The sequence below is a fragment of the Penicillium riverlandense genome, assembly GCF_028828495.1.
Source record: "Penicillium riverlandense strain IBT 135883 chromosome Unknown utg000008l_segment0_segment0, whole genome shotgun sequence".
Taxonomy (NCBI): Eukaryota; Fungi; Ascomycota; class Eurotiomycetes; order Eurotiales; family Aspergillaceae; genus Penicillium; species Penicillium riverlandense.
The window spans coordinates 702,168-728,871 of record NW_026643199.1 but is presented as its reverse complement, the minus strand read 5'-3'; the positions used below and the strand labels follow the sequence as shown (position 1 = coordinate 728,871).

Sequence of the window (26,704 nt, the reverse complement as noted above, 5' to 3'; positions counted from 1 at the left end):
TATTGGGATGGGAGGAATCCAGGGCGGGCTTGACACATGCTTCAGCTGCACAGCATGGACTTTTGGATGAGACGAGCACACGTTCCAACGCCTCACTGAAATCGAGTCATCGCTCGGTTTGGGGCCGGGGTTTGGATTGCTAATTGGCCGATGTGGTTGACTAATGGAGATAAGACTCGGAGTTCTAGAATGCGTCACGTGATGGGTATAGAAACCCTTTGGATTCCACTACCACGCCGAGCATGTCACTTCAATATGGGTATCAGTCGGCTAAAACCTTCCTACGAGCTTCAAGCAAAACGGCCTGGTCTGTCTGGAAGCCATCGGGAAGCCAAACTCGCACGAGGTCAAACCCCGATGCCTCTAGCAGCTGCTGCCATTGCCGCTCTGTCCGTTCCAGCGACGCGAAGGAGCCCATCATCTGCATGTCGGACAGCACAGATCCCAGCGGTGCCCCGGACTCCGGGAATATGGTTTCGTTGATGAGCAGGATAGAGTCCGAGCCCATGGCTGCGTGCAGCTGTCGCAGAATCAGGCGAGCCTGTTTGTCCGGCCAGTCGTGCAAGACCGTACGCATGAAGTAGGCCCTGGAGTTGCAGATCGGCTGCTGCTGGAAAAAATCATGACCGTGGGCCTCGATGCCAGGTGGCAGGTCCTGGGCACCCTCCACAACGACGGGTAGATCCTGGACGATGAGCCTGCCGGACAGATCGGGGAATCGCTTTTTGAGCTTCTTCAGGTCCTCGCCCTGGTTGCCGCCGACATCAACGATCAGTACATCGGATTCACCGGGCACATGTAAGCGCTCTGTGACGGGGAAAAATTCAAACCAGTCCTTGCCACGTCGTCGGAATGGAAGACTCATGACGGTGTTGAAGGCCTGCTGGTAGTACGGATGGGTGTTCAGAAATTCGAAATAATGAGCATCGGTGCTCATGGCATATTGAAAGGGTCCATCGAAGCCGTCATCAGGGCTCTTCCATCCATTATGATGGAAGTAGTCGGGCAGTTTCGACAGCACAGTCAAAAAATGTGTGCTAGTCTATATCAATACCGGCCCATTGTTTTCTGAGATGAAGCAGCCATACCTATGAATGAATGCAGCTGACAACGGTGAAGACGACTGCAAAGCTGTGGCGAAGGGCGTCAACGCATATCTGTCTTGTTTGGTCTCTTTGACCACGGACATTGCAGACAGAAACCGCATGATCCTCGCTTGGCGATGGTGAACATCTCTTCCCCATCAAGTAATCGCTGGACTACTTACTAACGAGCAACAAATCGGCTTTATTATTGGTGTCTGCAGCCAACTGCTCAGTTGTTGTCGAGCCATGTACTAGCGCGTCAAAAAGCTTGAGATCGACACCTAGTCTGATAGCCATTGCTTGGTGTGCCTGACATCCACGTTAGCCCCGCGACTAACCTGTCACTAGTACAATTTCGGCTTACCGAGAAAAGCAATCGTGTCGCTGTGTCTGCGGGCCTCTCCAGCTTGGCGATGAGCTTATTGCATGTCTGCAGTAGGTCCTTGCGGTCCTCCTCGCTAACTCCGGCCTCTACAGCAGTGGCGACAGCGTCGAAGGTCTGTAGTAATTCGGAACTCATGATTTCAATTGATTTAGATTTACCAATGCCATAGCTACGGCACCCGTCGCTTTTATACTCGCATCAACGGTCGGACAATATAAAATATACCGACTTCTGACCTTGCATTTCAGATACTGGTGTACACAGACACTGCACACAACGTACAGTAATTCACCGAATTTACCGAACCCTGGGCGCTGCTTATTCAGGCAGCTTATAGCGAGAGTTGACTAAGATCAGCGCCCTCCCGATTCGGGGAGTCGGGCGTAACCGTCGGGGTGGGCCAGCTCTGTGGATCCGCCCAGCACCCCGGTGGAGATGTCGATTCGCCAGGTTTAACCTTAGACTTCCGCGCGTGGACTTGACCGTTCTGTTCACAGACTCTGGTGCCTGTTCCTCCCTGAACAGGCGCGGTGGAGTAGACCCTGACATCTCGGTGGGCTGGTACCAGCTGGCGTCTGTGGGGATGGGCCTCTAAGCCTCTGGTGAACTCGACTGTTCCTCCGACGAAAAATCCTTACCTAATTGCCCTGCTGCGATCTTAAGCTTCGGCCCTTTTTCACATGTTTTTCAATCGCCAAGGCCTGTCGCGAGTTCCTTAGTCTCGCGAAAGAGAGATCTGACCGGGAGATCCAATCGAGGAACCTTACCTATCTGTCAATGCCCTCTATCTATGCTCTGCTCTCCATGACTGCTGCATTGTTCGATACAATGAGTCGATATAGCCCCTGCCAATAAGCTACAGCACCTCCCTGTTTGACTCACTCGAGAACCATCCATCACCACCGCCATTCCGCCCCCATTAGCAGAAGTGAAACATGACAGGGACGCCCACTTCTCCCTATGGTGACCCAGGCGCAACTCCGACGGTGCCCACGGCGCAGCAGCTGAACAGATCCTGTGAGTCTTGTAGAAGTCTCAAGGTCCGCTGTCTGCCCAACCCGGCCACCCCTAATCAGTGCCAGCGATGCGCCAAGGGGAAAAAGGCCTGCCTTTTCGTAGCTCCGCAACGGCGCCGGCCGCGCAAGCGGACTGACTCGCGGGTCGCCCAGCTGGAGAAAGAGATGCGTATGATGCGCTCGCTGCTCAAAGATCGTATCCGCGAAGAGAGCGAGCCGGAATCGCCGGACGGCAGTGACGGTGACCCTGCAGACAACGACGACGATATGCCCTTCCAGGATCGACTGCCTTCGTCCAGCCACGCCTCAGGCTCTGCGGGTTTGATGGACTACTCGCCAGAGCTGCTAAATGCCGGCCACAATACTGGCCATCCATATATTTCGACCAGATTCTCGCCAGGCCCCGAAATGCGCCAGCCTTATGACGACGTCGTTGATCGAGGTATCATCTCCCTCGAAGACGCGGGCCAACTCGTCTCTTTTTATAACAACGAACTCGCTCCATTTTTCCCTCTGGTCGTTTTGCCCTCAAATACCACTGCCACGGCCCTGCGGCATTCCAAGCCGATCCTCTTCCTCTCCGTGATCTCTGCCGCAGCGATCGCCATCGACGCAAATCTAGCGGCTGTTCTTAATCGGGAAATGGTTCGAATATATGCGGAACGCTTCTTTATTGAGGGCGAAAAGTCACTCGAGCTGGTGCAGGCGCTGCTGCTCATGATTGTCTTTTATTATCCGCCAGACTCTCCCTTGAAACTGCAGTTTTATCAGTATACGCACATCGCCTCTACCATGGCTTTGGAGATCGGACTTGCCAGTAAGCGCCGCGTATCGAACAAGAAGTCCGGTGACAGAAAGAGCCGGTACGAGCCTTATGACGAGCTCCTAGCAGAACAGGCGCGTGCAGTTCTCGGGTGCTATAATTTAGGATCTACGTTAGTTCTTTGCCTTATTTTCATGTGGAGTGCTTACCGACTTGCATAGTGTCGCCATGAAAACCCGCCGGCCCAATTTGCTTCAGTTCAATAACTGGATGGCTGAGTGCGTTAAACACTTGGAACAATCGCCAAACCGTATAGACCAGCATCTAGCGGTGTGGTTCGAGCTCCAGAGGATCACCGACGAAGCAATGGCATCTTTCGGTCTGGATGACACCAGCTCCGTCTCGATGCTGACCGAATCGCGTGTTCAGGCTGTGCTGCGGTGGTTCGATAAGCGGGTGGAGGAATGGAGAAGAAAGATCCCATCTGAGATGCTGAATGGTAAGCTTTGTCCCGTTGTTACAGGGTGCCAAAGCTCATCTTGACCTACAGTGCCCTTGACCCTCGAATACCGCGCCACCATTCTCGCCATGTACGAGTTAGGCATAGGAGAAGGGTATCGAGAACCTGATGCTGTCAAGAACCGGTTCTACACTCTTCCCACCCCCGACGAAGATGGGAGTCTGCAGGTACCGCTGAGTGCCATCCGTATTGATATCAACATGAAATGGATGCACGCAGCCCATGAGATGCTCGACGCCGTGATGTCCTGCAGCACGGACACGATGCGCAAGATGCCCAACCATATGTATACCCGCGCTGTAATTGCAATGACCTCGCTTCTGAAGATTCATTTCTCGGTGCGCACGGGTGCTCTGAGCGAGGTGGTCACCACGGACACCGTGAACGTGAGCTATTATCTTGACGCCCTATCAAACAAGCTGGGTGAGGCGAGCGGCGGTGGCAACTATAAGATTCCCAGTCGGTGGTACCACGTCGTCGCGGTCAAGGGCCGCGACTGGTATACCCGTGTTGAGGCACGATATGCGGCTCAATCGAGTAATTTGGGACACAGCGTTGTCTCCGCGAGCCCGTCTACCGAATCCGTGCCCGGCCAGATGCCCGCCACCCAGGACCCAACAGCGCCCCCCGTAGATCATGTGCACAATCCATCCGCTATGGATTCCTTCTCTGTTCCTCAAAGCGTGGCTCATATGCCCTCGGGTATTGGAAGCATTCGCGAAGGTTATGTTGCCATGAGCGGCGCCGGCATGTGGCCTGCAGACAATGGCGCAAGCCATAATGCTGCTCTCTTCCAGTCGATTCCAGACGGCTATCAGAACCCGCAGACAACAGCTGGACTTGCACAGTTTTCTTTTGATCCACAAAGGCAGCCGCAGATGCCTGGTACAGGCATGGAGCTGGATGGGTGGTTGCCCGACGGCAGCATTTTTGGTATGCCACCATTGCCGGAGTTTTGATCATGAGAGGGAGTACATATACAGCCCAAATCGTAATAGAATAGTTCTCTCAGAGTGCATGATAAAGGTGTATTCAGGAGGTCAAGAAGGCAGGCAGATGAGAGAAGATAGAAGATAAAACAGTCGACGACAAAGATATGCGACGCTCACGTAACGGTGTTTGTTAGGCTCGAAAAAGAAGCTGAAGTCAATAATAGAGAGAGACAGAGAGTAGAAAAAAAATATAAAGTAAGTGTTCCACGCAAAGAGTCTGATACATCCCGTAGTTTATAGATCGCGCAATCGATCGGAGCATCGGGAGACTCGAAAGTTCCGCGATGGAGCGGCTCATCGGATCGATGTTGTATCCCGACCTTCCTCTTTCCTTCATATGTTAAGTAGAGCAGATATAGTAGCTTAGAAGTGTGATACTATTAATTTTTCATGGTTATTAATGGTTATTTAGAATGGGATTCGTCTTCCAATGGGTAGAGAAGAAAAGTTTTTGCGATGCAAACTTGCTTGAACTTGACCCTGGTGGGTGAGAGAGCCGTCTCACCAGTGACTATAAAAATTACTGGGACAACCGTTTCCTATCTATTAGATATCCTCACCAACGATCATTGCCAGTTGTGTACAAGATAACTGCATTCATCGATGACATCATCGGAATTGTTCCGCCGTCCGTTATCAATTAAAGAGATAGAGACATACTCCCTCCATGCATCGATCAATTCAACTCGTGGTCCAGGGTCGCCCTTTATTTGCACAAATACCTTTTCATAAACTCCACTATACTCCCCGACTTTGCCAGAACGCTCAAGGCTATCGAACCATGACAACCCAATCAGATTCAATTCACAATCCCGCGACAGCTGACGGATGGCACGGCATCATTCCCAGCAACCGATTCCCCGCTGAAAAGGGCCGCTATCACCTGTACATCGGCCTATTCTGCCCCTTTGCGCACCGCGCCAACTTCGTGCGTCACCTTAAAGGCCTCACCGACTTCATCGACATCAGCATAGTCAAGCCGTATCCAAAGGGCGGCGAAAAGGGTTGGCCAGGATGGCGCTTTCCCAGCTCCAATGAGGAATATCCCGGCGCGACAGTCGACCATCTGTACGGAGACGACTATCTACACAAGCTGTATTTCCGAGCCGATCCGGAATACAAAGGGCGGTACTCCGTGCCGCTGCTGTGGGATAAGAAGACCGAGACGGCGGTTTGCAATGAAAGTGCCGAGCTGTTACGCTGGCTTCCTTCTGCGTTCAATGAGGTTTTGTCATCATCTCTCAGCAAAGTCGATCTTTATCCACCACATCTGCGCGCGCAGATTGACGCCATTACCCCTTGGATGCAATCGGATGTCAATGCAGGGGTTTACAAAGCGGGATTTGCACCCTCCCAGGAAGTTTACGACAAGAATGTCGTTCCCGTCTTTGGTGCACTAAACAAGCTCGAGGGTATTATCGCACGGAATGGTGGCCCCTTCGTGCTGGGGCCGGACATGACCGAGCTGGATATTCGACTCTATACGACACTGATTCGTTTTGATACGGTTTACGTCCAGCATTTCAAGTGCAATCTGGGCACCATCCGACATGATTATCCGGTTTTGAATAATTGGTTGAAGGGCATCTACTGGAACGTGGAAGCAGCGCGGGCATCCACCAACTTTAAACATATTAAAGAAAATGTGATTCCTCTCTTTCCCTCTTCCCATTGTGACCCAAGCTGACCCTACTCAGTATACGAAAAGCCATGGAGGTATTAATCCGAAAGCTATAACCCCTATGGGCCCATTTCCAGACGTTGAGCAAGGCTTTGAGAGGGATTGGAGTAAGTTATCAGCGGGAGGGGTGAAGCATCCGGCCGTGCTGGAATATGAGTCCACGATTCCTTCATAAACCAACCAGAACAAGTATTGTGACTATCACTCGCCTAGTTTTTGTTCATTTTTCTTTTATTTTTCTAAGATGGATTTGATTTCCTGCATAGACCCTTCCCGAGTCTCTCAAGGTTTGGTCCTTTGGTCATAAATTTGGCTGCACCCTCCGATTCAGGTAGCCCCTAAGCCTTCTGCAGCAGAGTGCTCCCATCTGGATCAAGGACCTTCGCCAGTTCCGAGACTCCAGTGTGATCACGCGTCGTTTTCATTCGGTGACACCAGGTTACCTGCTTTCCTTCTCCCTTGTCGCTTGGCTCAAAGAGGAATTCGCCGCCAACCTGCCGAGAATCACCTCCTTTGGTTCCCAGTCCACTAGGAATGTGCTTTAAAGCTTGTCCGATTGATTCGGCGATGCCTCGTACTAGACTCTTGCGAATATAATCTGGGCGGGTCCCCATGGAAAAAGTATTTACCATTCCAAGGTCATCATACAGTTTGCGAGTTGGATCTGCGAAAATCGGGAATGGACAGCCTGTTTCGGTGGCATAAAAATCGATCAGACTAGGGTCGCCACAGCCGACAATAGATATTGATGTGCTGACTGGCAGGCGTTTCAGATCCTCTGCTTGAATTGAATTTGAGAGGGCACTCAAGAATTCCTGGCAGCTCTGCGGTAGAAGAATATTAGTAAAACGTGAACTCATGCGTACTGAGAGGTTCTATCATTATTAAATGATATACTTTCAACGGTATGTAACTTGATCACACCCACTAGGATAGATATAGACAGCTTACCCCGCAGAAAAAGTGCCGGACAAATATCACTAGTACACGGGAGGTGGAATTGGGCCCATCGTAGAGACTCTTGAACGGATGAGCATCGCCCTTGCGATCCAGTACCGTATAATTCTCGACTTTCTGACAAGAAGCTGGGGATGGCAGGTCATCACTGATCACCCGCGCGTCGATTTTAGAATCAACAGGTTTGCTGTTCTCAGTCGAGGAGGGTATCGTCGCTGTGGTATCTGCTCCGCCATTTGGCACTTCCGACGGCTTCGAGTCGATTTCACTTGTCATGATGCTGATATGTTCCTTTATGCGTGGGAATGAGGTGACGTAGTGCTAGGAGAAGATGATGGGGGAAAGGCCAAATAGGGTAGTCACGTGTAGATCACCATGGCAAATCTTTAAATGTCTAGTGGCTGCGGCAAAGGAGGCCTGGTTATAGGTAAGAGCTTTTCCCCTCACGGTCAGATAGTTAATTTCCATACTTTTTCGGCCGAAATGTCTGGTCTACGATGCGTAATGAAGCGAAAAGGAAACCATCTCCCGTGTTTACTGACCACTCACTATCTAGGTCACGTCAGTTCGTACAATCTTATTTCAGTCGAGCTCTACGGGGCACAGAGACAGGTCATGTTAAACCCTTGTACTATGAAAATTGCTGATGTGGCTAGTCATTGCAGCAAACTAGATTTGATTTTCTGATACAGCACACGATGTTGCGCATTTGATTCCGCCGTTCTTTCAAGTCAACATCCCCAAGGGGACGAAGAGCAGACGGCACTCGACCCAGCATATTTCGTCAAATGGGACCGTGATGATCCACTGAATCCTCAAATTGAACCATTCGGTATATCAGCACGGGGTTCTTTGCAATATCATTGGCTTTTCCGCCCCACTTTACCCTTCATTTCGCTGCCGTATGCCAAACATGCGCTCGCTCTTATAGTTACTATGTACGCTTATAGATATTCCTGAGGGGAGGGTGTCTTGGAAGTGCTCCCCCAGTATAGTATAGAATATTACTACCATCTACTCAAACTTTGCTACGGTCAGCCTTGCGGAAATAATCGCGTTAAGGCCGTGATGACAGGCCGAGAATGGGTCAAGTGGATCTCCGATACCTTCCAAGTAACGAAAATGGTTGCCGGAAGGTTCTTCACGATGGATTACTGATAATGTTGGGTCCACTTGGCTCTTTTAAAAGAGCGACCTGTCTGCTGTTGTTGAGGTCAATTGCAACTGCATTGTTTGTTGACCTTGTCCCATATCTATCACCATGGCCACAACCGACTATAAATTTGAGGGCTGGATGGGCCTCGACCAAGGCGCTGCCGATGGGAAGATGGTTTGGCAGCAGTTCGAGCCCAAGCCCTGGGAGGAAACCGACATTGACATCCGCGTCACCCATTGTGGTATCTGTGGCTCGGACCTGCACACTCTACGCTCTGGATGGGTTTGTCAAATGCTCTGCTTAATGGAAAACAATGGCTAACTGGTACACTAGGGTCCGACGAATTACCCATGCTGCGTCGGCCATGAAGTGGTCGGCACCGCTGTCCGCGTTGGCTCCCAAGCGGTGGGCGATATCAAAGTCGGTGACCGCGTGGGCGTCGGCGCCCAGAGTGGCGCATGTTTGAACCGCAACGGCGACTGTGAAGCATGTGCGTCTGGTCTGGAGCAGCATTGCAACCGTATGGTCGGCACCTACAACGGGACCTATACCAACGGTGGCAAGTCGTATGGCGGTTACTCGACTTATAACCGCGTTCCCTCGCACTTTGTCATTTCTATCCCGGACGCTATTCCCTCGGCTGCTGCGGCACCGATGCTGTGTGGTGGTATTACGACGTACTCGCCCTTGAAGCGCAACGGCTGCGGACCCGGAAAGACCGTCGGTATTGTCGGAGTTGGTGGACTTGGTCACTTTGGCATTCTCTTCGCTAAAGCTCTTGGTGCCGACCGCGTCGTGGCCATCTCGCGCAAGACCAACAAAAAGGCCGATGCGCTGAAGCTAGGGGCCGACGCGTACATCGCGACGGACGAAGATCCAGACTGGAATACGCAGCACGCGCAGTCATTGGACTTGATCGTCTCGACCGTCTCCTCGTCCAAGATGCCCATTGTACAGTATATTCAGTTATTGCGCACCCACGGCACTTTTATCCAGCTAGGCAACCCAGAGGATGGTGCCTTAGCGATTCCCGCGGGCGTGCTGATTATGAAGGGCATCAAGTTTGGTGGGTCTCTTATTGGCAGCCCAGACGAGATTCGGGAGATGCTGGATTTGGCGGCAGCGAAGAAAATCCAACCATGGATTCAGGAGCGGCCGATGAAGGAGGCCAACAAGACCATTCTGAACATGGGCAACGGCGATGCGCGATACCGCTATGTACTAGTCAATGAGTGGTAAGAGAGAATGGATTTCTTGCGTGTATACCTGGATATGTAGGGAGCTTCTACTCCACGGTAATATTTTTGGCTACCTAAAAATACGATATAAACAGATTGAAATATTCTCGAGGGTCAAAAAGTCCAAAAAAATTGCTCACACTCGGATTCGAACCGAGGATCTCATCATTACTAGTGATGCGCTTTACCAACTAAGCCATGCGAGCTGTTATTGGAGGGCTTTTGCCTAAGTATCAATTATAATTGGGCTAACTGAGTAAGTCTGACCCACCTAAAAGGCACCAGAGAAAAGGCGAGGAATCTTCGATTCACTATCATCTCAACGACCACAAGTTAATTTTACTCTGTAACCACTATAGGATTGTTTCTTAACATGATAAACAGTTGTAGTTTAACTTGATCTAGACTGAAAGAGCATTTTATCACCTGACCAACCTTCTTTGCGACCCAATGTTACAAATATATATATGTTTACCATACGCTTCCAAGTAGCTTGCTAATATCTTTCTATTTCTTTCTCTGGACCTAGAACTTGGTAAGACTGGATGCAGACCCTCATACACCCAATTATACTGCCCTCCGACCAGTGGGACATCAGGTTTGTCGATATGGTTGATGGCACTTCGCAGTCCGAGCAAGCTGAAAGTCAAAGCGGTACGTTTATTGATCTTTTGGCTAAATCCAAGGAGATCCTCGAAGATACGTTTCTACTACTCTACAAAGCCTTGCTAATCTCCAACAACTTGTCTAGCGATGATGTCCTAGATCAGCACAATGATGAAAGAAGCCCTTAGTGGGATAGAACGAGAGCTTACCTCGAGTCTTACCCGGAAACAAGAAAAATTCGATCACTGGCATTCGAAAAGCCGTGAATCGGTAAAGCCACACCAGATCAAGCAGAAGCAGTTTGACGAGCTGAAGCGAAAATCTTCTGGCCGAGTAGGAGTTGACCGACGCATCAAGAACCTAGAGCGGTTTGCCCAGGGTTTGCTTGCTAGTATCAAGGAAGTTGGTAGTTGCGATGCGTCTAGATAGCGGTTACTAACGATGCCGACTAAGACTAGGATCGATATGGTGTTCGAAAACTTATTTTCCGCCACGTTCGACCCGACGACCGGGTTCTCCGTAGAGCAGACCGCATTCCTAACTTCCTTGCTGACTGAGGCTATGATTATGGGTCTAGAGCTACAGAGAGTGTAATCACGAGCCCATCACCAAGACAGTGTGCGCCCCGAGAGTCACCACCCACACAACCAGCACCGTCACCACTACTTCGACCTTTGTCCCCGCAGACGTCTGGACAACGGTCAGTGCAACAGTCACATCAACCATCACTTCAGCAACGACCCTCCCACCGACAACACGGACATTTACAACGACCAACGCCGTCACAGAGTCAAGCACAACCTCTTTCTTTGCCGCCTGCGCCACCAACAACATAGCCGGCGCTCTTCTATCATCGGACTTTGGTGACGTCGCAGGTCAGTATATCAGTAACTATAATCTGGCAGGGCTCCCGGGGGCCGATGCGTACTGGACCGACGCGATCACTCCGTATGACTGCTGCACTGCCTGTATACAGGATGAATCTTGCGGATTAAGTATCCTCAACAGCCAAGGGTCCTGCTATAAAATTGACGGGTCGACGTGCTCGCAGCCCAATTGTGTGGATGCATTCTTCGGGACGACCGCCACGTATCATTTGACAATATCAAATGGAAACTGCGCAGAGCTTATTGGGCAAAATAGGTAATTTTACTGGCCATTGTGGGAATCGAAGTCGGAGCGGGCGTTTGGCGATTCGTACGTAGGATTGAGAGTTAGACTGGAGTTAAGCTCCTGAACATTCCTTTAATTGAATCCACAATCACAATATACGAGGGACACTTGAATCCTGAGTGTATTTTCCCTGTAGATATCTCTCTAATAGTGGGTTTCCTGTTCACAACTATAGGGAGCCAATGTGAATCGCGACTCCTAGGCCATAACACCATTGATCTTCAACATGGGCATGAGCATCCTGCGCGTCAAAGACGACGATGTTGTTGATTAGAATAGAGATACCTTCACCCTGCGAGGAGCCGCCATTGGGGGATGAATGAAGGGAGTTGTTTTTCCCACCACCCCACATGTGAATCTCGATGGCTTCGTCCTCACGATCCGTTAGTTGCGTGCCAGTATATAGGTAGGCTAGCAAGTCAGTGACGTAGGCATTAACACATGGGCTCCTAGGCCGCTATCGAAGCTCTGGTTGGCTTCTCCAGCGGACAATCTTCGGCTGCCACCTCTTGGGGATGCGCAGTGCCAGTCTAAGCGTTTGGGGTACACAGCTGCCTGGGTATGGCGAGGAACAATTCCAGAGAAATTCGTAGGAAAAATTGAAAATCGTTGATTATCGTACGCGACAGGAAGTTTGGTAATGGATTTGAGGAGGCGGGTAAGACTACAAAAACTAAAAAGAAATGCTCACACTCGGATTCGAACCGAGGATCTCATCATTACTAGTGATGCGCTTTACCAACTAAGCCATGCGAGCGTTGATGACAAAAACTGGTTAAGTTCCATTCAAGAGAATATCAGTCGATTTTACCCTAAATCCATGGAAGTCTACACCACAAAAGGAATCTTCCTCTCTGATTCTATAAAGGACTAGAATGATAGACAACTCAAATACACAAATCAATTAGGTAAACCAAACCAGGCTGGTAATTAGGCGGCCGAACTTGGTATGGTATCCTCATTTCTGACAGGATCTATTAAGCTAAAAATGGTTACGAAAGAGTCCCCTTAGGGATTGTGTGGCATCTCACTTTCGTTTGAAAAGGAGAATGACAACGGCAGTCCCGACTGTAATAGTTGGATTCTCTTCCTCCCCTGCGCCCAGAGCCGTCCGAACCTGTGCAATCATCTGTCTGACACAGTCTTTTTTGGTCCCGACAAGCTCAGGATGTGCTTCTCTCCATCGAGTCACCATACTGGCTGTCCCAAGACTTGTTTCCAAGTCATTCAGCGTTTTATCTTGGGAAAAATTAAAGAATTGTTTTTCATCGGTAAGAATGCCATCGCGATCCCACTCCATTCGCCGAAATTCCGCGATTGGGAACTCCTTCGCCACGTTATCATCACCTGTATGCCATGGAAGGACAAGGTTTTCATATAGGTCACGAGATACCCGGTTAGGTGGGAGTTCGTATGGAGACAGGACCTCCCGCTCAAGGTGGAAGAGGGCTTGCTGGACCTCCTTAGCGTTAACAGTGGAGGGATCTGGAAGTTTGGTGTGTTAGCTTCACTTGCTCCGCTCCATTGTCAATATTATAACCATCGGTATAGGTGACTTACGGCAGTAAAGAGATGCACAGGTCCATAATGCGACAGTTCCCTGAGACTTGACTATGCGAGAAGCTTCCTTCCAGAATTTTGGCATGTCAAACCAGTGGGCCTATGGTCAGGTTAGAAATGCCCAACAAGTAACAAGGCAAAGGAATTAGAAATTACCGCCATTGCAGCCGTCAGCAAGTCTACACCTCCATTTTCTTTGGCAGCGGGCAATGCTTCTGTGATCCCATGCACAATATTATCAGAAGTTGAGACCGCATATGCCAATGGCCGGCCAGCTCGGGTAAGGCCGTCCGATAGAAGAGCAGTATTAATCATTTCCACACTCGGATCCAGGCCTATAGCATGGTCGAATAACATGGCCAGGTCACGAGTAGCATTACCAGGCCCGCAACCGATATCTGCTAGAACATTCACTTGGCCATGCGTCTCGGTGTGATAGTTGAGAATAGTGTTGTATAATTGAGCGGAATAAGACAGACGAGAGTTCGCATATTGTTGGGCTTGGTTATGCGAATAGTTGGAGAAAGTCGGATCAGATAGAGGGGGGGACATTTCGAGGCTGCGATGGTTTCGTATGGAGACCGATAAATTTCCTTCGAGCAAAGGTCGGTTTCAGGGAAATATCAAATTGGAAGTGATTGAGTTCTACCTGCTCATCCGGTAGGTTAAGGGATGTTTTGACTTGTGGCCCCGTGACTCATTTGGAGTCATGGAATAAAACGTTCTTCGTGGGGATGTAATCCCGCCGACAACAGCCGCTGTATCCCCTTTCCTCTCTCTAACAATCTAGATCACACCAGCAGAGCGCATGTTTTGAGCCAATTGCTCTTCGGCCTTACGGTCTTTCCTCGGCTGCGGATCCCCAGTTTTCATCCAGTAAATGTACAATACTTCAAACACCAGAGCACCAAGTGTGGTGAAGCTATACTGAATTAGTTTCAAATTTCCATTGAGGGAATGCTCATTTACTTACAACGCAATAAAGCTGAATGCTTCTGCAGCGTACTTTCGACTGCAAACTGTTTGTCCGTTCCAGCGGTTAATTCGACAACTGACTTGGTTAAAATCAAGTGCCAGGAAAATGAAAGCAGTAAGCCATCTGGAAAGAATATGATTAGAATACCTCCATGTGATGGTATGCTTCACACGTACAAGTAGGAGAGAGCTGCATCGGTAATAAGTAGTGGAAAGACATGCCATTTACGGCGCCTTGTGACACAACTTGTGCTTAACGCAGCCGCATGAACAACCGGTGTCAAGGTAGCCTGAATGCTTGTTAGAATGTGAATGGTTGCAACGGCCGTCCAAGTAGAACCTACAACGATCAGAGAGTAGATAACTGTTACCGTTTTGGTATTCCGCGCAGCCCATGCTGTTATTCCAAGGACAATAAGTGCACTGACACACTGTATTGCGTGGGCGAATATAGCGACAAAGCCGAGAGGATGGCCGTGGAAGCTTTCCATTTCAGCAGGAAGGTATTGAATTTAAAAAGAGTTAGTAAAATGACGGGAACTCACGATATGCTGCGAGGCATGGCTCCCCGATATAGTTTTTCCCCTTCAAAAGTGTATGATCTCATCACACGGAATCAACCAAATTTTGAACGGCATTACGTACATTTTCTCCATATGAACATAATACTCATAATTAATTATTAATACCAAATTTTGCTGTTTATTAATATTAACGGACAGGTACTTCTTGATCTGCCTCAAGGCTCGGGAAAGGATACTTCTCTCCCTGGGGTACTCGTCTTCGAGTACGAACAGATGGAAGTAAGTCAATCACCAAGGAGAAAACGAAGAACGCAAAAATTAGAGCAGCGACTGCTTGAATTAGCCATGCGATTTTAATCAAATGTTGGGGCTTAGACGTACCCCATTCTAAAACAGCGGCCGCGTTCTTCCTTGCAGGAGTTTTGGCTTTCTTGCAGATGCCAAATCCAATGGCCACACCAATCTCAAGGACGATGAACAGAGCCTTAATATAGAAGCTGACGAGTAATATTCGTAGCTGTGGTCGATAGAAACGACCGAGGCGAATGTACTCAAGACACACCAGGATGGCGCTGACCACATAACTCACTCTATGAAACAGTCAGTCATTTGAAAGACAACAACCAACTGCTAAACTTACATGAACATAATGAGAAATCCGTAGTGAAGATGGTCATGGTGCTTAACGTCAAAAATGGCCAAGAGCAGAAGGCCTAAAGCTCCTGAGACGGAGAACACGATAGACCCAACAGCACAGGTTTTATCAAACACTCCTCTGTTTCTTGCAAGTTGTCCTGAATGTCGAAGCCAGCGCTCTGCAAGTAAGGCCAAGTCCAGGAAAACACCAGTGACTGCGCAACCTGCGATAAAAAGCGGCTTGAGTCCTTCGGCCCCGATGTGCGATATGTACCTGATAGGATAGACCAGATGATTTAGCCTTTCATAGTGACAATAGCTTTTTATAATAAAGGATACGTACGGAATAGTTAGCCCAGGGCTCATGGTTGAATATATGGGTTTCCCATCTGCCGCCCAGCTTGCAAGCATAGCCACAAGCGTGGCTAAAAACCCATGTTAGTGAATTACGACCACTATTTCGAGCACTTACCAATCCACATGCAGCCTGAGATGACTGGAAAAAGCCAGAAAGACAGAATCCACATATTGTATTATTCAAGGCCTCACGATTTTGATCGTATTTGCCGGGCTTGATCTCCCAAGTTGGCAAACCCGACAGTTTAACACTTCTGTAAATAACCCACATTCCAACCAACATTCCAAAAAATATTAGGCATTCTTTTGAATTTGCTAAGGAACAGTTAGTTATTTACCTCCATCCCGTTCCTATTGAGAAGTTAAATTGGCAGGCATACACTATGTAGGGTTAATGTCTATGACGTCAACGAACCGAGTCCTTCGGTCACCATCCATCAACACAATACCTATATAGAATGGTAAATGAAATGCCTTTCAGGGGGAGACGGGAAGGTTTAAGAGATTATGTATTTTCAAGGTTATCGCGAGAAATAATATTGATATGAACCGTGAGTTGTAGCCGGATTCATTTCACAGATTCCTTTATCTTTGAAGGCATGCCAGCCCTAAGTCCCAAGAATTCTGTACGTCAAGAAGTCTTGCCAATTATTGACTAGATTCTGGATTCTATAAAACTAGGCCACTCGGAGACGAAGACCTGGCCACGAAGTACTTGGCAATATAAACTTGGAGTTTGCTAGCCTCCTTGGTATAGTGCGTATATATTTGTGACTAAATTTCTATTTTCATGATCTTCGGTAGATAAGATTGCCCATATTCCATTGACATCCCATTCATAGCTTCGAGGCGGCGCGGTTACGCGCCAATTCCTTCAATTTCCTCCTCAGAATCTTCCCACTGGGACTCTTCGGGATGGCATCTATGAAATGAATTCCACCTCTTAACCGCTTGTGATTTGCTACACGCTCATTGATCCACTGATCCAGGTTCGTAGCAACAGCATTTAGCGGCTGTGACCGGGCTTGCGAGGTCAGAACAACAAAGGCAACAGGCAGTTCAGTCGCTTGGTCCTCGACATATCGAGACGTGACACCACAGTCATCAACATCAGGGTGTTCCAGTAATTTGCCCTCCAGCTCGCTGGGAATGACCTGGAGGCCCTTGTACTTGATCATCTCCTTGATGCGGTCATGGATCGTGATGTAACCATCTTGATCAATTGTAGCAATGTCGCCGGTTCTCATCCATTTGTCTCCGTTGCTGTCAACATGGAATAGATCTTTTGTGGCGGATTCGTTTCCAAGATATCCCTTTGTCACATTTGGTCCGCGGCACAGGATCTCTGCCAATGGAAGCTGGCCGTTGTCTTGAATTGTCATGTCCACGTCTTGCATAGTCTCGGGATCAATAAAGCGGAACTGCATATTGGGAGTGATGCAGCCCACAGTGTGTCTTTTATCGACCATCCGTTCTGGAGGAACTCCAGTAGCAAGAGGGCTCGTTTCCGTCAACCCCCAGGACTGATGGCAATAAACAGTCGTCCCGTATAGCTTCCGGAACCGGGCCTCGAGAGCCTCGGCCAGCTCTTTGCCTAGCGGTGCTGCTGCCGACAGGATTTTTCTCACGCTGCTTAGATCATATTTTTCGACCCGAGGGTCTTTCACAAGTAGGAGGATGATTGGAGGCACTACTGCCAGTTCCTCTGGTTGAATAGTCTGGATACAGGTCAGATAGACATCTAGGTCAAATCTCGCCATAACAGCAGTCGTCATTCCTCGAATCATTGCGCCGCAGACAAAATAACTGATGCCGTAGATATGGCTGAAAGGCAAGAATGCGACACTAGCGGTAGGCAGCTTAGATCCTCCGCGAGCGTTATGTGCATCCCATTGTTGTAGATTGGACACAATGTTCCGATGAGTGGTAATGACTCCTTTAGCTGGCCCTGTCGTTCCCGAGGAGAAGCATATAAATGCTGGTCGCTCATCCAGCAATGCGGTTGGAGTAGTAACGAGGTCTTTCGTCGGTGTCTGAGCCATCAGATCCTCAACTGTGGGCACCATTACACCGTCCATAGCCGAAGGGTTATGATTGGCTGCTTGGATAATGACATTTTGAACTGAGGTACCCTTGGCGGCGTCTTTGACTGTTTGCGCCAAAGATGAATGAACAATTACATACTTGGCTCGGGTCGTCTGCAATTGGTGATGGACCTCCTCGCGGGTATAGGCGGCGTTGGATGGAGACACTGTTGCGCCAGCCCCAATTATGCCGTAACAGATGATGGGGTAGTCGATAGAGTTAGGGCACATCATAGCCACGGTGTCGCCTGCCTGAACTCCGAGTTGCCGAAGACCAGATGCCAATGATCTAGTGCGCTGAAGCACGTCATCATAGGTGTGAAACCGTCCAGAGATTGCATCTATAAAGATCTTGCGGTCGTGGGATACGTTGTACGGGTTGGAGAAAAGGTACGAAATCAAATCAACATCGAGAAGTGCCACATCGGGCAAGGGGGAACGATGGATGGCACTGGACATGGCCGTGGGAGTTGTGTTGAGAGGGAACTGATCACCCGCAAATGAGAAAATTCATCTCGAGAAAGCAGATCAATGTCGTCTTTTGTAGCAGACCAGTCATTGAATCTGGCTTCGCTCGGCTTTCGGCCTCTCCACACTGCCGTTTGATGTTCACCTCATCTTCGGGGGAAAGCCTCGGCAAGTCCGGGGTTACCGCCCTGATGCTTTACGAATACGAACTGAAATCAGTTAGCTAATATTATATCCCACAGTACTTAATTACTGAGAGAAAGAGATTGTCCATAATTCAAATTGCCGAATTCCACTGAGAGATTTGCCGACCGACCAAATACCCGAACTGTAGGCTGGGGAGGTCCATGGAAGACATTGAATAAAGAATTTGCGTATGAGATGAATGGATTTCGAACTTACTGACAAGTTTTCAAGCGTCGAATTGCATCAGGCAAAGTCAGTCTAGTCTGAGCATTTTCTTACATTAGTTGGTTCGCAATTATTCTCAAAGAACATCCGCTATGAAATCCCAAAAAGATACCACCCACAACCAGTTGTTGGGGGCACATTGTTAACATTGCGTGGGATTGACAGACTGAATCGAATTGATCTCGATAGGTTGAACTACTCGGCTGGGGACCATCTTCACGGAGAGAGAGAAAATACAAACTCACGAACCGAGAGCAGAGAATAGGAATAAACCCAATAATGGTCCTTCCTCTATTAGGAAGAAAGCAGAGATATCTATGTGACACGCATGTAAGATAGAAGACGAATGGGGTCAATCAAGACGGCAGAACTCCCACCCAGAATCCAAACAAAAAGAAAGAAGAAAAAAGCAAAGGTAATTGCGTCCAGCGCCAGAAGAGAAAGGAAGGGAGCGAGAAAAATAGGACTTTTACCGAATCTTAAATACTGTGTTGGCTCAGATTCCTTTCTTCCATCCAACTGAATCCGGTCCGCGCAGAGAGACAGACACAGGGCAAAACTAGGTAGATAGAGGAGAGATAATAGAGGTTGAAAAAAAAAAGAGAATTGAAAACCGAATCCGAATTCGTACCGCATTCACTAAAACACCAGTAGGTAGGTGACAACATGACACTGCCTAACACAGAAAACTTTTCGAACAGGAGAGGGATATCAGGATCAGAGGTGGGGAGAGAGAGAATAGGCGGGCGATAAGAGGTTTAGGGTCGGAAAAGGTGGTAAGGTAAAAAAGAAAAGGTGGTAAGGTAAAAAAGAAAAGGAAAAGAAAAAGAGTCATTCATCAAAACAGCGTTCCAAGATTTCCGAATGGGCCGATCGATCTCAGGTCCAGAGACCCGTCTACGACTTGTTCTCCTCCGAGGAAGCCTCCTTGGCAGCAGCCTCCTTGGGCTTGGAGTCGGCAGTCGCCTCGCCCTCGGTACCCTTGTTCTTCATATACTCGTCATAAACGCTGAGAGCCTCGTCGACCTTGGCGCGCAGAGCATCATCGTCCTCGAGCCTGAGAAAAGCATTAGTAAAGGTGGCCAACATGAGCAAAAAGAAAAAGAAAACTTACAGGCCCATCAGTTCAGTGTTGTCCATCTCCAAAAGCATACCGGTGATCTTGCCGGCCAGCTCGGGCTGCTGAGCCTGGATCTTGGGGTACAGAGCCTCACCGAGCATCTGCTTCTGCTGAGGAGCGGGAGCGGCAGCGAGAGCCTGAAGGTTCGAACCACCAGCGACACCCTCCTCACGGCCGGCAGGAGGCCCTCCAGGAGCAGGCTGACCACGACCCTGACCACGGCCCATCTGAGGACCACCACGACCACCGAATCCAGGACCGCCACGCATGCCCTGGCCCATCGGCATACCGGGAACCTGACCGCGGCCACCGCCGCCACGACCACCGAAGCCCTGAACCTGACCCATGGGGTAGCCCATGCCGCCAGGCATGCCACCAGGACCCTGCATGCCCATGGGCATACCCTGGAAGTTGGGAGGCATCTGCTGGTTGGGACCCATGCCGCGACCGCCCTGCTGGCCGGGGAAGGGACCGGGGAACTGACCCGGGCGGCCGCCAGGCATACCAGGCATGACCATGCCGGGCTGAGGAGGGAAAGCCATGCCGCCACGCTGGCCGGGAATGAAGCCCTGCTGGCCGGGGCCGTAGAAGACGGCTGGCTGCATGTAAGGCTGGGGCATGCCAGCGGCGGCAGCAGCCTGCTGCTGACGGATGGTGTTGCGAGCCTGGATGCTAGCCTCGAGCTGGCTGCGGCGAACATCCTTGCGCTGAGCGAGGGCGACGTAGAGAGGCTTGCCGTTGACCATGCGCTGGTTCATCTCGGTCACAGCCTTGGAGGCCTCATCGGGGCTGCTGAAGCAAACGAAGCCGAAGCCCTTGCTCTTGCCAAGGCCCTTCTTGTCGCCCTTGTCCTCCTTGTCCTCATCTTCCTTCTCCTCGGCCTTCTCATCCTCTTCCTTAGCCTCCTTGGCCTCCTCGTTCTCCTTGTTGGCCTCGTTCTCCTTCTCCTCGGACTCAGGCGACTCGGAGCGCTCAGCATTGGTCTCGCGCATCACCTTGGCCGAGGTGATGGTACCGTAGGGGCTGAAGATATCGCGCAGCTTCTCGTCGTCCACGTCGTCAGTCAGGTTCTTGACGTACAGGTTGACACCCTGGTACTTGGAGGCCTTCTCCATGCGGGCGGCCTCGTACTGCTTGCGCAGCTCCTCCTCACGCTCGTGCTTCTTTTGGGCACGGCCAACGTAGAGCTTCTGGCCCTTGATGTCCTTCTCGTTCATCTCCTCGACGGCGGCCTGCGCACTCTCGTGGGTCGAGTAGTTGACGAAACCGAAGCCACGGCTCTTGCCATCCTGGTCGTGGCTGAGGGTGGCCGAGGTGATCTCACCGAACGCCTCGAACATTTTGCGGAATTCGTCATCGCCGATCTCTAGTTCGAGGTTCTTGATGTAGATGTTGGTGAAGTTGGCCTTCATCTCCTCGAACTTGCTCTGACGGTCCTTCTTGGAAATGTGGTGACCGACAAACACCTTCTTGTCGTTCAGCAGCATGCCGTTGACGTGCTTGATGGCGTTGTTGGCAGCCTCGGCAGTCTCGTAGTGAACGAAACCGTAGCCCTTGGAGTTGCCGAACTCATCCTGCGCGACCTTGCAGCTGAGAATGTTGCCGAACGCCGCGAAGGTGTCGTGCAGGGCCTTGTTGTCAATGGCATTGTCCAGGTTCTTGATGAAGACGTTGCCCTGGCCAGTCTTGCGCAGAGCCGGGTCACGCTGAGACCACATGATACGGCAGGGCTTGCCCTTGATGAGAGTGTAGTTCAGGTCCTCCAGAGCGCGCTCACCGTCGGCGGTGTTGTTGTAGTTAACGTAGGCGTAGCCCAGGGAGCGACGAGTGACGGCATCACGGCAGACACGGATGGAGGCGACCTGGCCGATGGAGGAGAAGAGCTCGTAGAGCATGGCCTCGGTCACGGAGAAGTCGAGTTCACCGACGTAGAGCGAGGCCGAGTGGGGCTGCGCGTTGGCACCAGCACCCTCGCCGGAGGTGCCTTCGGCAGCGGCAGCAGCAGGGGCGCCGTTGGCCTCGGGGGTGCCGTTGACAGGGTTGTCATTGGCGGGAGCGGTAGCAGTTTCGGCAGACATCTTGGATTGCTGTGAATCTAGCGAGGGGTCTTAGTGCTTTTTCTTTTTTGATGGTCTGTGACGTTGTGGGGGAGAAAACGATGGACGAAGGTCAAAGAGGGTTACACTGCAGTCTTCTTCATGCAGTCTCGATGACAGGTAGCCTGCAGGAAAGCCGGACGACGGGGATGGGAGGGACTGGTTGGAAAAAAGGGGAGGGCCATACAGCAACGGGTTCCACGCAAGAAGATTGAAATGGGCTGCACGGGATCAGAGCACACTGAGAGAACAGTCAGTGGAAACTGGACGCGTCGAGAAGTTGAAGCCGAGGGGTGGGTGGGTGGAAGACAACGGACCAGAGAATCAGTTTCTGTGAGGCGAAGGCGGTGGTTGAAAGAAAATCTTCCACACAAACACACCGCACAATCGGGGGGAGGGATGAGAGATAAGATAAAATAGAGAGATGGGGTTTTTTGCAAGGGTTTTTCTGATTTTTTTGGGATTTTGGGGTTTTCTTTCGAGATCGAAGAGAAAAGGAGACTTTCCCAGGAGAAAGAGTGAGTAGGCGAAGGGGGATGAAGAAGGAAGGAGAGAAAGAGAAAAAAAAAGTTGTTTGGTCCAATGATTTTCGGGTTCTGGAAAACTCAGACGGAGGAAGGCACGGTGTGCACTAGGCCTAATGGGGAAAGTGGCGATGCCGCTTTAAGGGCTGGCTTTCTTTGACGAACCACAACAATACTTAGATGGATCTATGGAGACTATCTGCAACGCCCATGATATGCCACAAATAAAACACAAACGATCAACTAGCTCAGATCGAAACCCGCCCCGGAACTCACCGCATACAGCAGTTTGGTTCGCAGCGTCTCGGCATTCGAGTACCGCGGTAACTTGAGTAGATTGACACAGGTGCTGGTGCTAGGGAGCCGCTCCTGATCCTCGCTGGAGTCGCGGATGCTGAAGCGCGGGTTCAGGTGGCTAAACCCCAGCAGGGGACCCCGAGGGTGTGGAGGTCACAAACCGCAACACCTTCTGACGCTCCTCGTTGCTCATCTTGTGCATCACCTCCCAGAAGAGCTGGATGGTCGGGTGCTCCTGGAGATCATCTCCGACCGTATAGACCCCTCCGTACAGTGTGTTGCGTCGCAGGTCCTCCACGTCAATGTCGCCTGTTTCGCCACTCACCAGCGTTTGCAACTCGGCTTGGTTGAACATAGAGATCCAGGCCGGCTGGATGATCTGCCCCAGCCCCTGCAAAAAGGCGTTGGTTTGGAGAGCGGGCTGGAGTTGGAGGCGGTAGCGGGCAATGTAGGATATATACACTAGTCGGTTCTTGTTTGTCACTGCAGTCGTCGAGCCCTGTGAGATCAAATCTTTGGTAACTGTGCGATTCGTCGCCCCGGGAATCGGAATGGTGTCCGTGACGGTGAAATCAAGCGCGAAATCCTCCACGTCCCCAGGGTAGTTCTTAAGTTGCAGCTAGAATTCGTTCGAGTCAGCCCAAGTCAACGGAAAGGTAGTTCATCAAACTCACAAGGCCCTGGTAGAGACCCTCATCAAGGTCCTTCAGATCATTCAGGTTCGCGCGGTACGAAGACTCTTTCACCGCAGACCCAGTACCACCCGTCAACGCCCATTTCAGGAGGAAGAACGGAGCGAAGTTGACATCCACCAGGATTCCTTCGTAAAGGCACTTCCCGATTATCCGACCAAGAAATTCGTAACGACGGAGGAGTGCGCGTATGCCGGCCGAGTACTCGGCACTGGTCTCCGACAATCCGGCCGCCCGTAGTTGTGCGCGGCACTGCTCAACGGCCGTGGGCTTCGGATAGAGCAAGTGATGGTCATTCTCGGAGAACATAGGCGACTCCGTCTCAGTTTTGAAGGCTTCGTTGGTGACGCTAGTCAAGAACTCTTTAGTCACTCCACCTCCGTCAATGCCGGCCTCCATCGTCCCAAATTGGTCGATGAAGCTGATCTGGATCGGTTCTTTGAGACCATCTCCCAACTCGTAGAATTGGGAAAACGCATCTTCAAACAAACTCTCCCGCCGAATGTCGGCATGATGCCGAGCCAAGATATCGTTGGCAGCAGGTTGGTTGTTCAACATCTGTCCCATAGTGGATTGAGCGACGGACATGCGCCATGCGTCTGGATCGACATATCCTTGTCTGCGACGGAGCTGATCACGAAAAATGAATTGACGAAAGATTTGCACACGGGTGGCAAAAGGAATAAAGAAAGGCATGTTCCGCAAGATCTCGAGTCTAGGAGCGATAGTCGCCAGTACCTTTCCCCGGGCTGCACGCTGTTGACGGCGTCGCAGGGCTTCGTTTCGAATCGCCTGTTGGGCGTGACTAGTCCCGGCGAATCCATGAACCTCGTTCAGCCCGTCATCCATCAGATCCGCATCGTCGTCTTCGTCTTCCTGAAATTCATGCCGTTTTTCTTCCTCGGCCACAACAGCCGGAATGAATCCCTCCATATCGAAACGGTCCGTCATGAGCCAGTGATTGGGAGGGAGAAATTTTCGCCGGGAGCTGCGCACACATAGATTGTCAGCAAAATAAATGGTGAACGCACAGGTTTGACCTACTCTCGTTCGTGTATCATTCGAAGTAACCCCGTGACCAGCCCCTTGAAGTAGTCAAGCGGGATATCTGTCACTCCCGGGAGATTGTTGACAAGGGCCTTCGCTTCTACCTCATCGGCTTTGGTGGTAACGCCAGGAAGTTGCCTCGAGGAGCTGAAGTAGCTGCGGAGGTCGCCCGCATTTTGCTCAACTGGATCTCTCTCGGTCAAATCGGCGGAGTTCCAGTAGAGAGTGAAGCCAAGGTTTTTAAGGAACAGTGTCATCTCCTTCACATCCTTCAAGGGCAAGGCACTCTCTCTTGTCCAAGATGCCTGTGCGTTTGATGACGCAGCAAAGGAGGATGCACTAGAAAAGAACTCATCGTCGTCCATGACTTTCAAAACAAAAGTGTAGAGTTCAAGGAAAAGAAGTATGATTGTCCACTCCTGCTCTCTTTCCTTTCGAAGATTATCGATCGACCCCAATCCATTTGTATCTTCAGCGAGTTTCAATAATGGGAGAACTTTTGTTGAATCCTTGCCGATGGTTTGGAAAATGCGACTGGATCGAGATGCTTGCCAGAAATACTTGATGGCTGGAATCTTCGCCCCCGGCTGACCAGAGATTTGGTCACCCGAAGGCGCCGAGCCGAGATACAGCCACATCCGTATGTCATCTCCTCGGCGCGGGAAGACTCTCAGCAAAGTCAATGCATAGGTAGCCAGCACTCGAGCCTCGTTTGACGCCTCGGAATCGCTAATTGCCAGGTCTGTCTCCGACAGGTGAGACGACCGAATTCGAGAAAGCAACCCCGTCACACTCTCCTGGTTAATGAGTCCACTGAGTTGATCCTTGATAAATGGGTCCAGATAGTCTTCAGAGGCAACTTCCGAATCCGACGCTTCTTCCATTTCCATGCGTCGGGAGATATAAGTGGCAGTTGATGTGAGCAGTTCTGAGACCACAGATACAAACTCCAGTTCAGGAGCACGATGGTTCGCCTGGCTGCCCAGGGCATATCGGTGGAAGAAGATGAGGTATGCAAGAAGCCAGAGACGATGTTCAATATCACTAGAGCTGAGAGACTTCGCTTTCTCTTGGGCGAGACGAGTCCCAACCGCTGAAGCGAGCATTTTATAATTGATTTGGCTTGCAAGCCCGTCGAGTCTTCCAAGGAATGACTCAAGGTTGGGCACTGTGAGGTACGCTGTCGCAAATGATTCATAGGCCGTCATGGTCTCTGAGGTGATCGGTCGGAGCATCGCGAGCACACCTTCCAGCATATCCTCGGGGGTCAGCCCCGTCTGGGCGGATAGCACATGAATGTTGACTGTCAGGGATGCCATGGCATGGAAATAGTAGTTGGCTATGGTTGCCATTTTCTTCGGAATCAGCCCAGCGAGAAATAGGACCGTCCGGAGCAAGGGTGTCACTCCGACCCGGCAAGTAGGGTTGTCAGCAGCGGAGGATAAGACGTAAAGCATGGCCCTGGCCAAGCGCTTCAGGAGTTCCGTCCATTCCCCCTCTGTAGCGATGGTGGGCAGGGAGTGAAATGTCTGCTCGAATGCGCTGGAGAAGTAGATCAGACGAACTACGTCGTCTGTTTTTTGTCCCGCTCCCACAAACTGCACAAGCAGCCGGAGTTGGGACAAACACTCCTCTGCCGTCGCATAGGGTGTGGGACGACGAGACAGGTACATGGGATGATCACCCTCGGAGTCGTCGACATCCATAGCTGATGCCCTCCTCCGCTCGGTTATGTCCCACTCCGTCCGCCACACGTCGCGTGTCCTCATCCGACTCTGGTAACCTCGCCATGTCCGCTGGAGAACCCGGCTGGCACTCTGCCGCTCCCTCTCCCGTTGTCTCGCAAGGCGTTCTTGCTGCGCAATTGCGACTGCGCTTTGAGGATTCGAGGCATGTGGGGTTTGTCGAGCCGCGGAGCCACCTGGGAATGCAGCAAAGGGGTTTGTGGTGCGACCGCTGAGGTTCACTTGGCGTGGGCGACGAGCGTTGCCGGTGAAGGATTGGAACATGGCGGGCACTCCGGCTGCCGGGAAGCTAGGAAAAAGGAAATATGGGAGGTCCAGATGCAAAATGGAATCGCTGGAGATGCTAGAAACAAACAGAGGACCGCATATCGCACGCACGGAAAGTACAGAGAAGATGGAGCCGATGAGAAAGAGTGGTGAAGCTCAACTATGACATACGCCCCGATAATAGGCGAGCTTATCGCCGTATTGCCACGAATGGAATGGGGGTGAGTGGGTATTACCACGCACAGCCACTTCATACCTACGGGAATGTATTTGGCGGGATTATAGACTTCTATGCCAGATCTGAAGTACTGTACATATCATACAAAACA

The 26,704-nt window shown here is 50.7% G+C and overlaps 11 protein-coding genes across 11 annotated transcripts; 4 read left to right on the top strand and 7 right to left on the bottom strand.

The window, feature by feature from the left end:
- Positions 1-262: 262 nt before the first annotated feature.
- On the bottom strand, positions 263-1,605 carry N7474_009290 (uncharacterized protein; the record flags this gene model as incomplete). The annotated part of the gene is made up of 4 exons (XM_057200700.1): positions 263-1,037; positions 1,089-1,215; positions 1,268-1,394; positions 1,450-1,605. The coding sequence occupies 4 exons, from the start codon at positions 1,603-1,605 to the stop codon at positions 263-265; spliced, it is 1,185 nt and encodes a 394-aa protein (XP_057048687.1).
- Positions 1,606-2,405: 800 nt separating this feature from the next.
- On the top strand, positions 2,406-4,728 carry N7474_009289 (uncharacterized protein; the record flags this gene model as incomplete). The annotated part of the gene is made up of 3 exons (XM_057200699.1): positions 2,406-3,421; positions 3,471-3,748; positions 3,800-4,728. The coding sequence occupies 3 exons, from the start codon at positions 2,406-2,408 to the stop codon at positions 4,726-4,728; spliced, it is 2,223 nt and encodes a 740-aa protein (XP_057048686.1).
- An 814-nt stretch (positions 4,729-5,542) lies between these two features.
- On the top strand, positions 5,543-6,617 carry N7474_009288 (putative cell wall organization protein/glutathione transferase (Gto3); the record flags this gene model as incomplete). The annotated part of the gene is given in 2 exon segments (XM_057200698.1): positions 5,543-6,434; positions 6,445-6,617. 2 exon segments carry the CDS (start codon positions 5,543-5,545, stop codon positions 6,615-6,617), a joined length of 1,065 nt encoding a protein of 354 aa, XP_057048685.1.
- A 163-nt stretch (positions 6,618-6,780) lies between these two features.
- N7474_009287 (peroxiredoxin-like family protein) lies at positions 6,781-7,675 on the bottom strand (the record flags this gene model as incomplete). The annotated part of the gene is made up of 2 exons (XM_057200697.1): positions 6,781-7,266; positions 7,394-7,675. The coding sequence occupies 2 exons, from the start codon at positions 7,673-7,675 to the stop codon at positions 6,781-6,783; spliced, it is 768 nt and encodes a 255-aa protein (XP_057048684.1).
- Positions 7,676-8,660: 985 nt separating this feature from the next.
- Positions 8,661-9,794, top strand: N7474_009286 (NAD(P)-dependent alcohol dehydrogenase; the record flags this gene model as incomplete). The annotated part of the gene is made up of 2 exons (XM_057200696.1): positions 8,661-8,837; positions 8,889-9,794. 2 exons carry the CDS (start codon positions 8,661-8,663, stop codon positions 9,792-9,794), a joined length of 1,083 nt encoding a protein of 360 aa, XP_057048683.1.
- Positions 9,795-10,840: 1,046 nt separating this feature from the next.
- Positions 10,841-11,546, top strand: N7474_009285 (uncharacterized protein; the record flags this gene model as incomplete). The annotated part of the gene is made up of 2 exons (XM_057200695.1): positions 10,841-10,918; positions 11,001-11,546. 2 exons carry the CDS (start codon positions 10,841-10,843, stop codon positions 11,544-11,546), a joined length of 624 nt encoding a protein of 207 aa, XP_057048682.1.
- A 1,053-nt stretch (positions 11,547-12,599) lies between these two features.
- On the bottom strand, positions 12,600-13,684 carry N7474_009284 (class I SAM-dependent methyltransferase; the record flags this gene model as incomplete). The annotated part of the gene is made up of 3 exons (XM_057200694.1): positions 12,600-13,057; positions 13,133-13,232; positions 13,289-13,684. The coding sequence occupies 3 exons, from the start codon at positions 13,682-13,684 to the stop codon at positions 12,600-12,602; spliced, it is 954 nt and encodes a 317-aa protein (XP_057048681.1).
- A 234-nt stretch (positions 13,685-13,918) lies between these two features.
- On the bottom strand, positions 13,919-15,749 carry N7474_009283 (Frag1/DRAM/Sfk1; the record flags this gene model as incomplete). Its single annotated transcript, XM_057200693.1, has 9 exons — positions 13,919-14,054; positions 14,106-14,231; positions 14,285-14,397; positions 14,452-14,538; positions 14,903-14,961; positions 15,013-15,221; positions 15,272-15,541; positions 15,611-15,692; positions 15,740-15,749. The coding sequence occupies 9 exons, from the start codon at positions 15,747-15,749 to the stop codon at positions 13,919-13,921; spliced, it is 1,092 nt and encodes a 363-aa protein (XP_057048680.1).
- A 711-nt stretch (positions 15,750-16,460) lies between these two features.
- N7474_009282 (acyl--CoA ligase) lies at positions 16,461-18,167 on the bottom strand (the record flags this gene model as incomplete). The annotated part of the gene is made up of 1 exon (XM_057200692.1): positions 16,461-18,167. The coding sequence occupies one exon, from the start codon at positions 18,165-18,167 to the stop codon at positions 16,461-16,463; it is 1,707 nt and encodes a 568-aa protein (XP_057048679.1).
- A 1,317-nt stretch (positions 18,168-19,484) lies between these two features.
- Positions 19,485-21,785, bottom strand: pab1 (polyadenylate-binding protein; the record flags this gene model as incomplete). Its single annotated transcript, XM_057200691.1, has 2 exons — positions 19,485-19,644; positions 19,702-21,785. 2 exons carry the CDS (start codon positions 21,783-21,785, stop codon positions 19,485-19,487), a joined length of 2,244 nt encoding a protein of 747 aa, XP_057048678.1.
- A 785-nt stretch (positions 21,786-22,570) lies between these two features.
- N7474_009280 (HECT-type E3 ubiquitin-protein ligase) lies at positions 22,571-26,372 on the bottom strand (the record flags this gene model as incomplete). The annotated part of the gene is given in 4 exon segments (XM_057200690.1): positions 22,571-22,742; positions 22,762-23,243; positions 23,299-24,304; positions 24,361-26,372. The coding sequence occupies 4 exon segments, from the start codon at positions 26,370-26,372 to the stop codon at positions 22,571-22,573; spliced, it is 3,672 nt and encodes a 1,223-aa protein (XP_057048677.1).
- Positions 26,373-26,704: the final 332 nt, after the last annotated feature.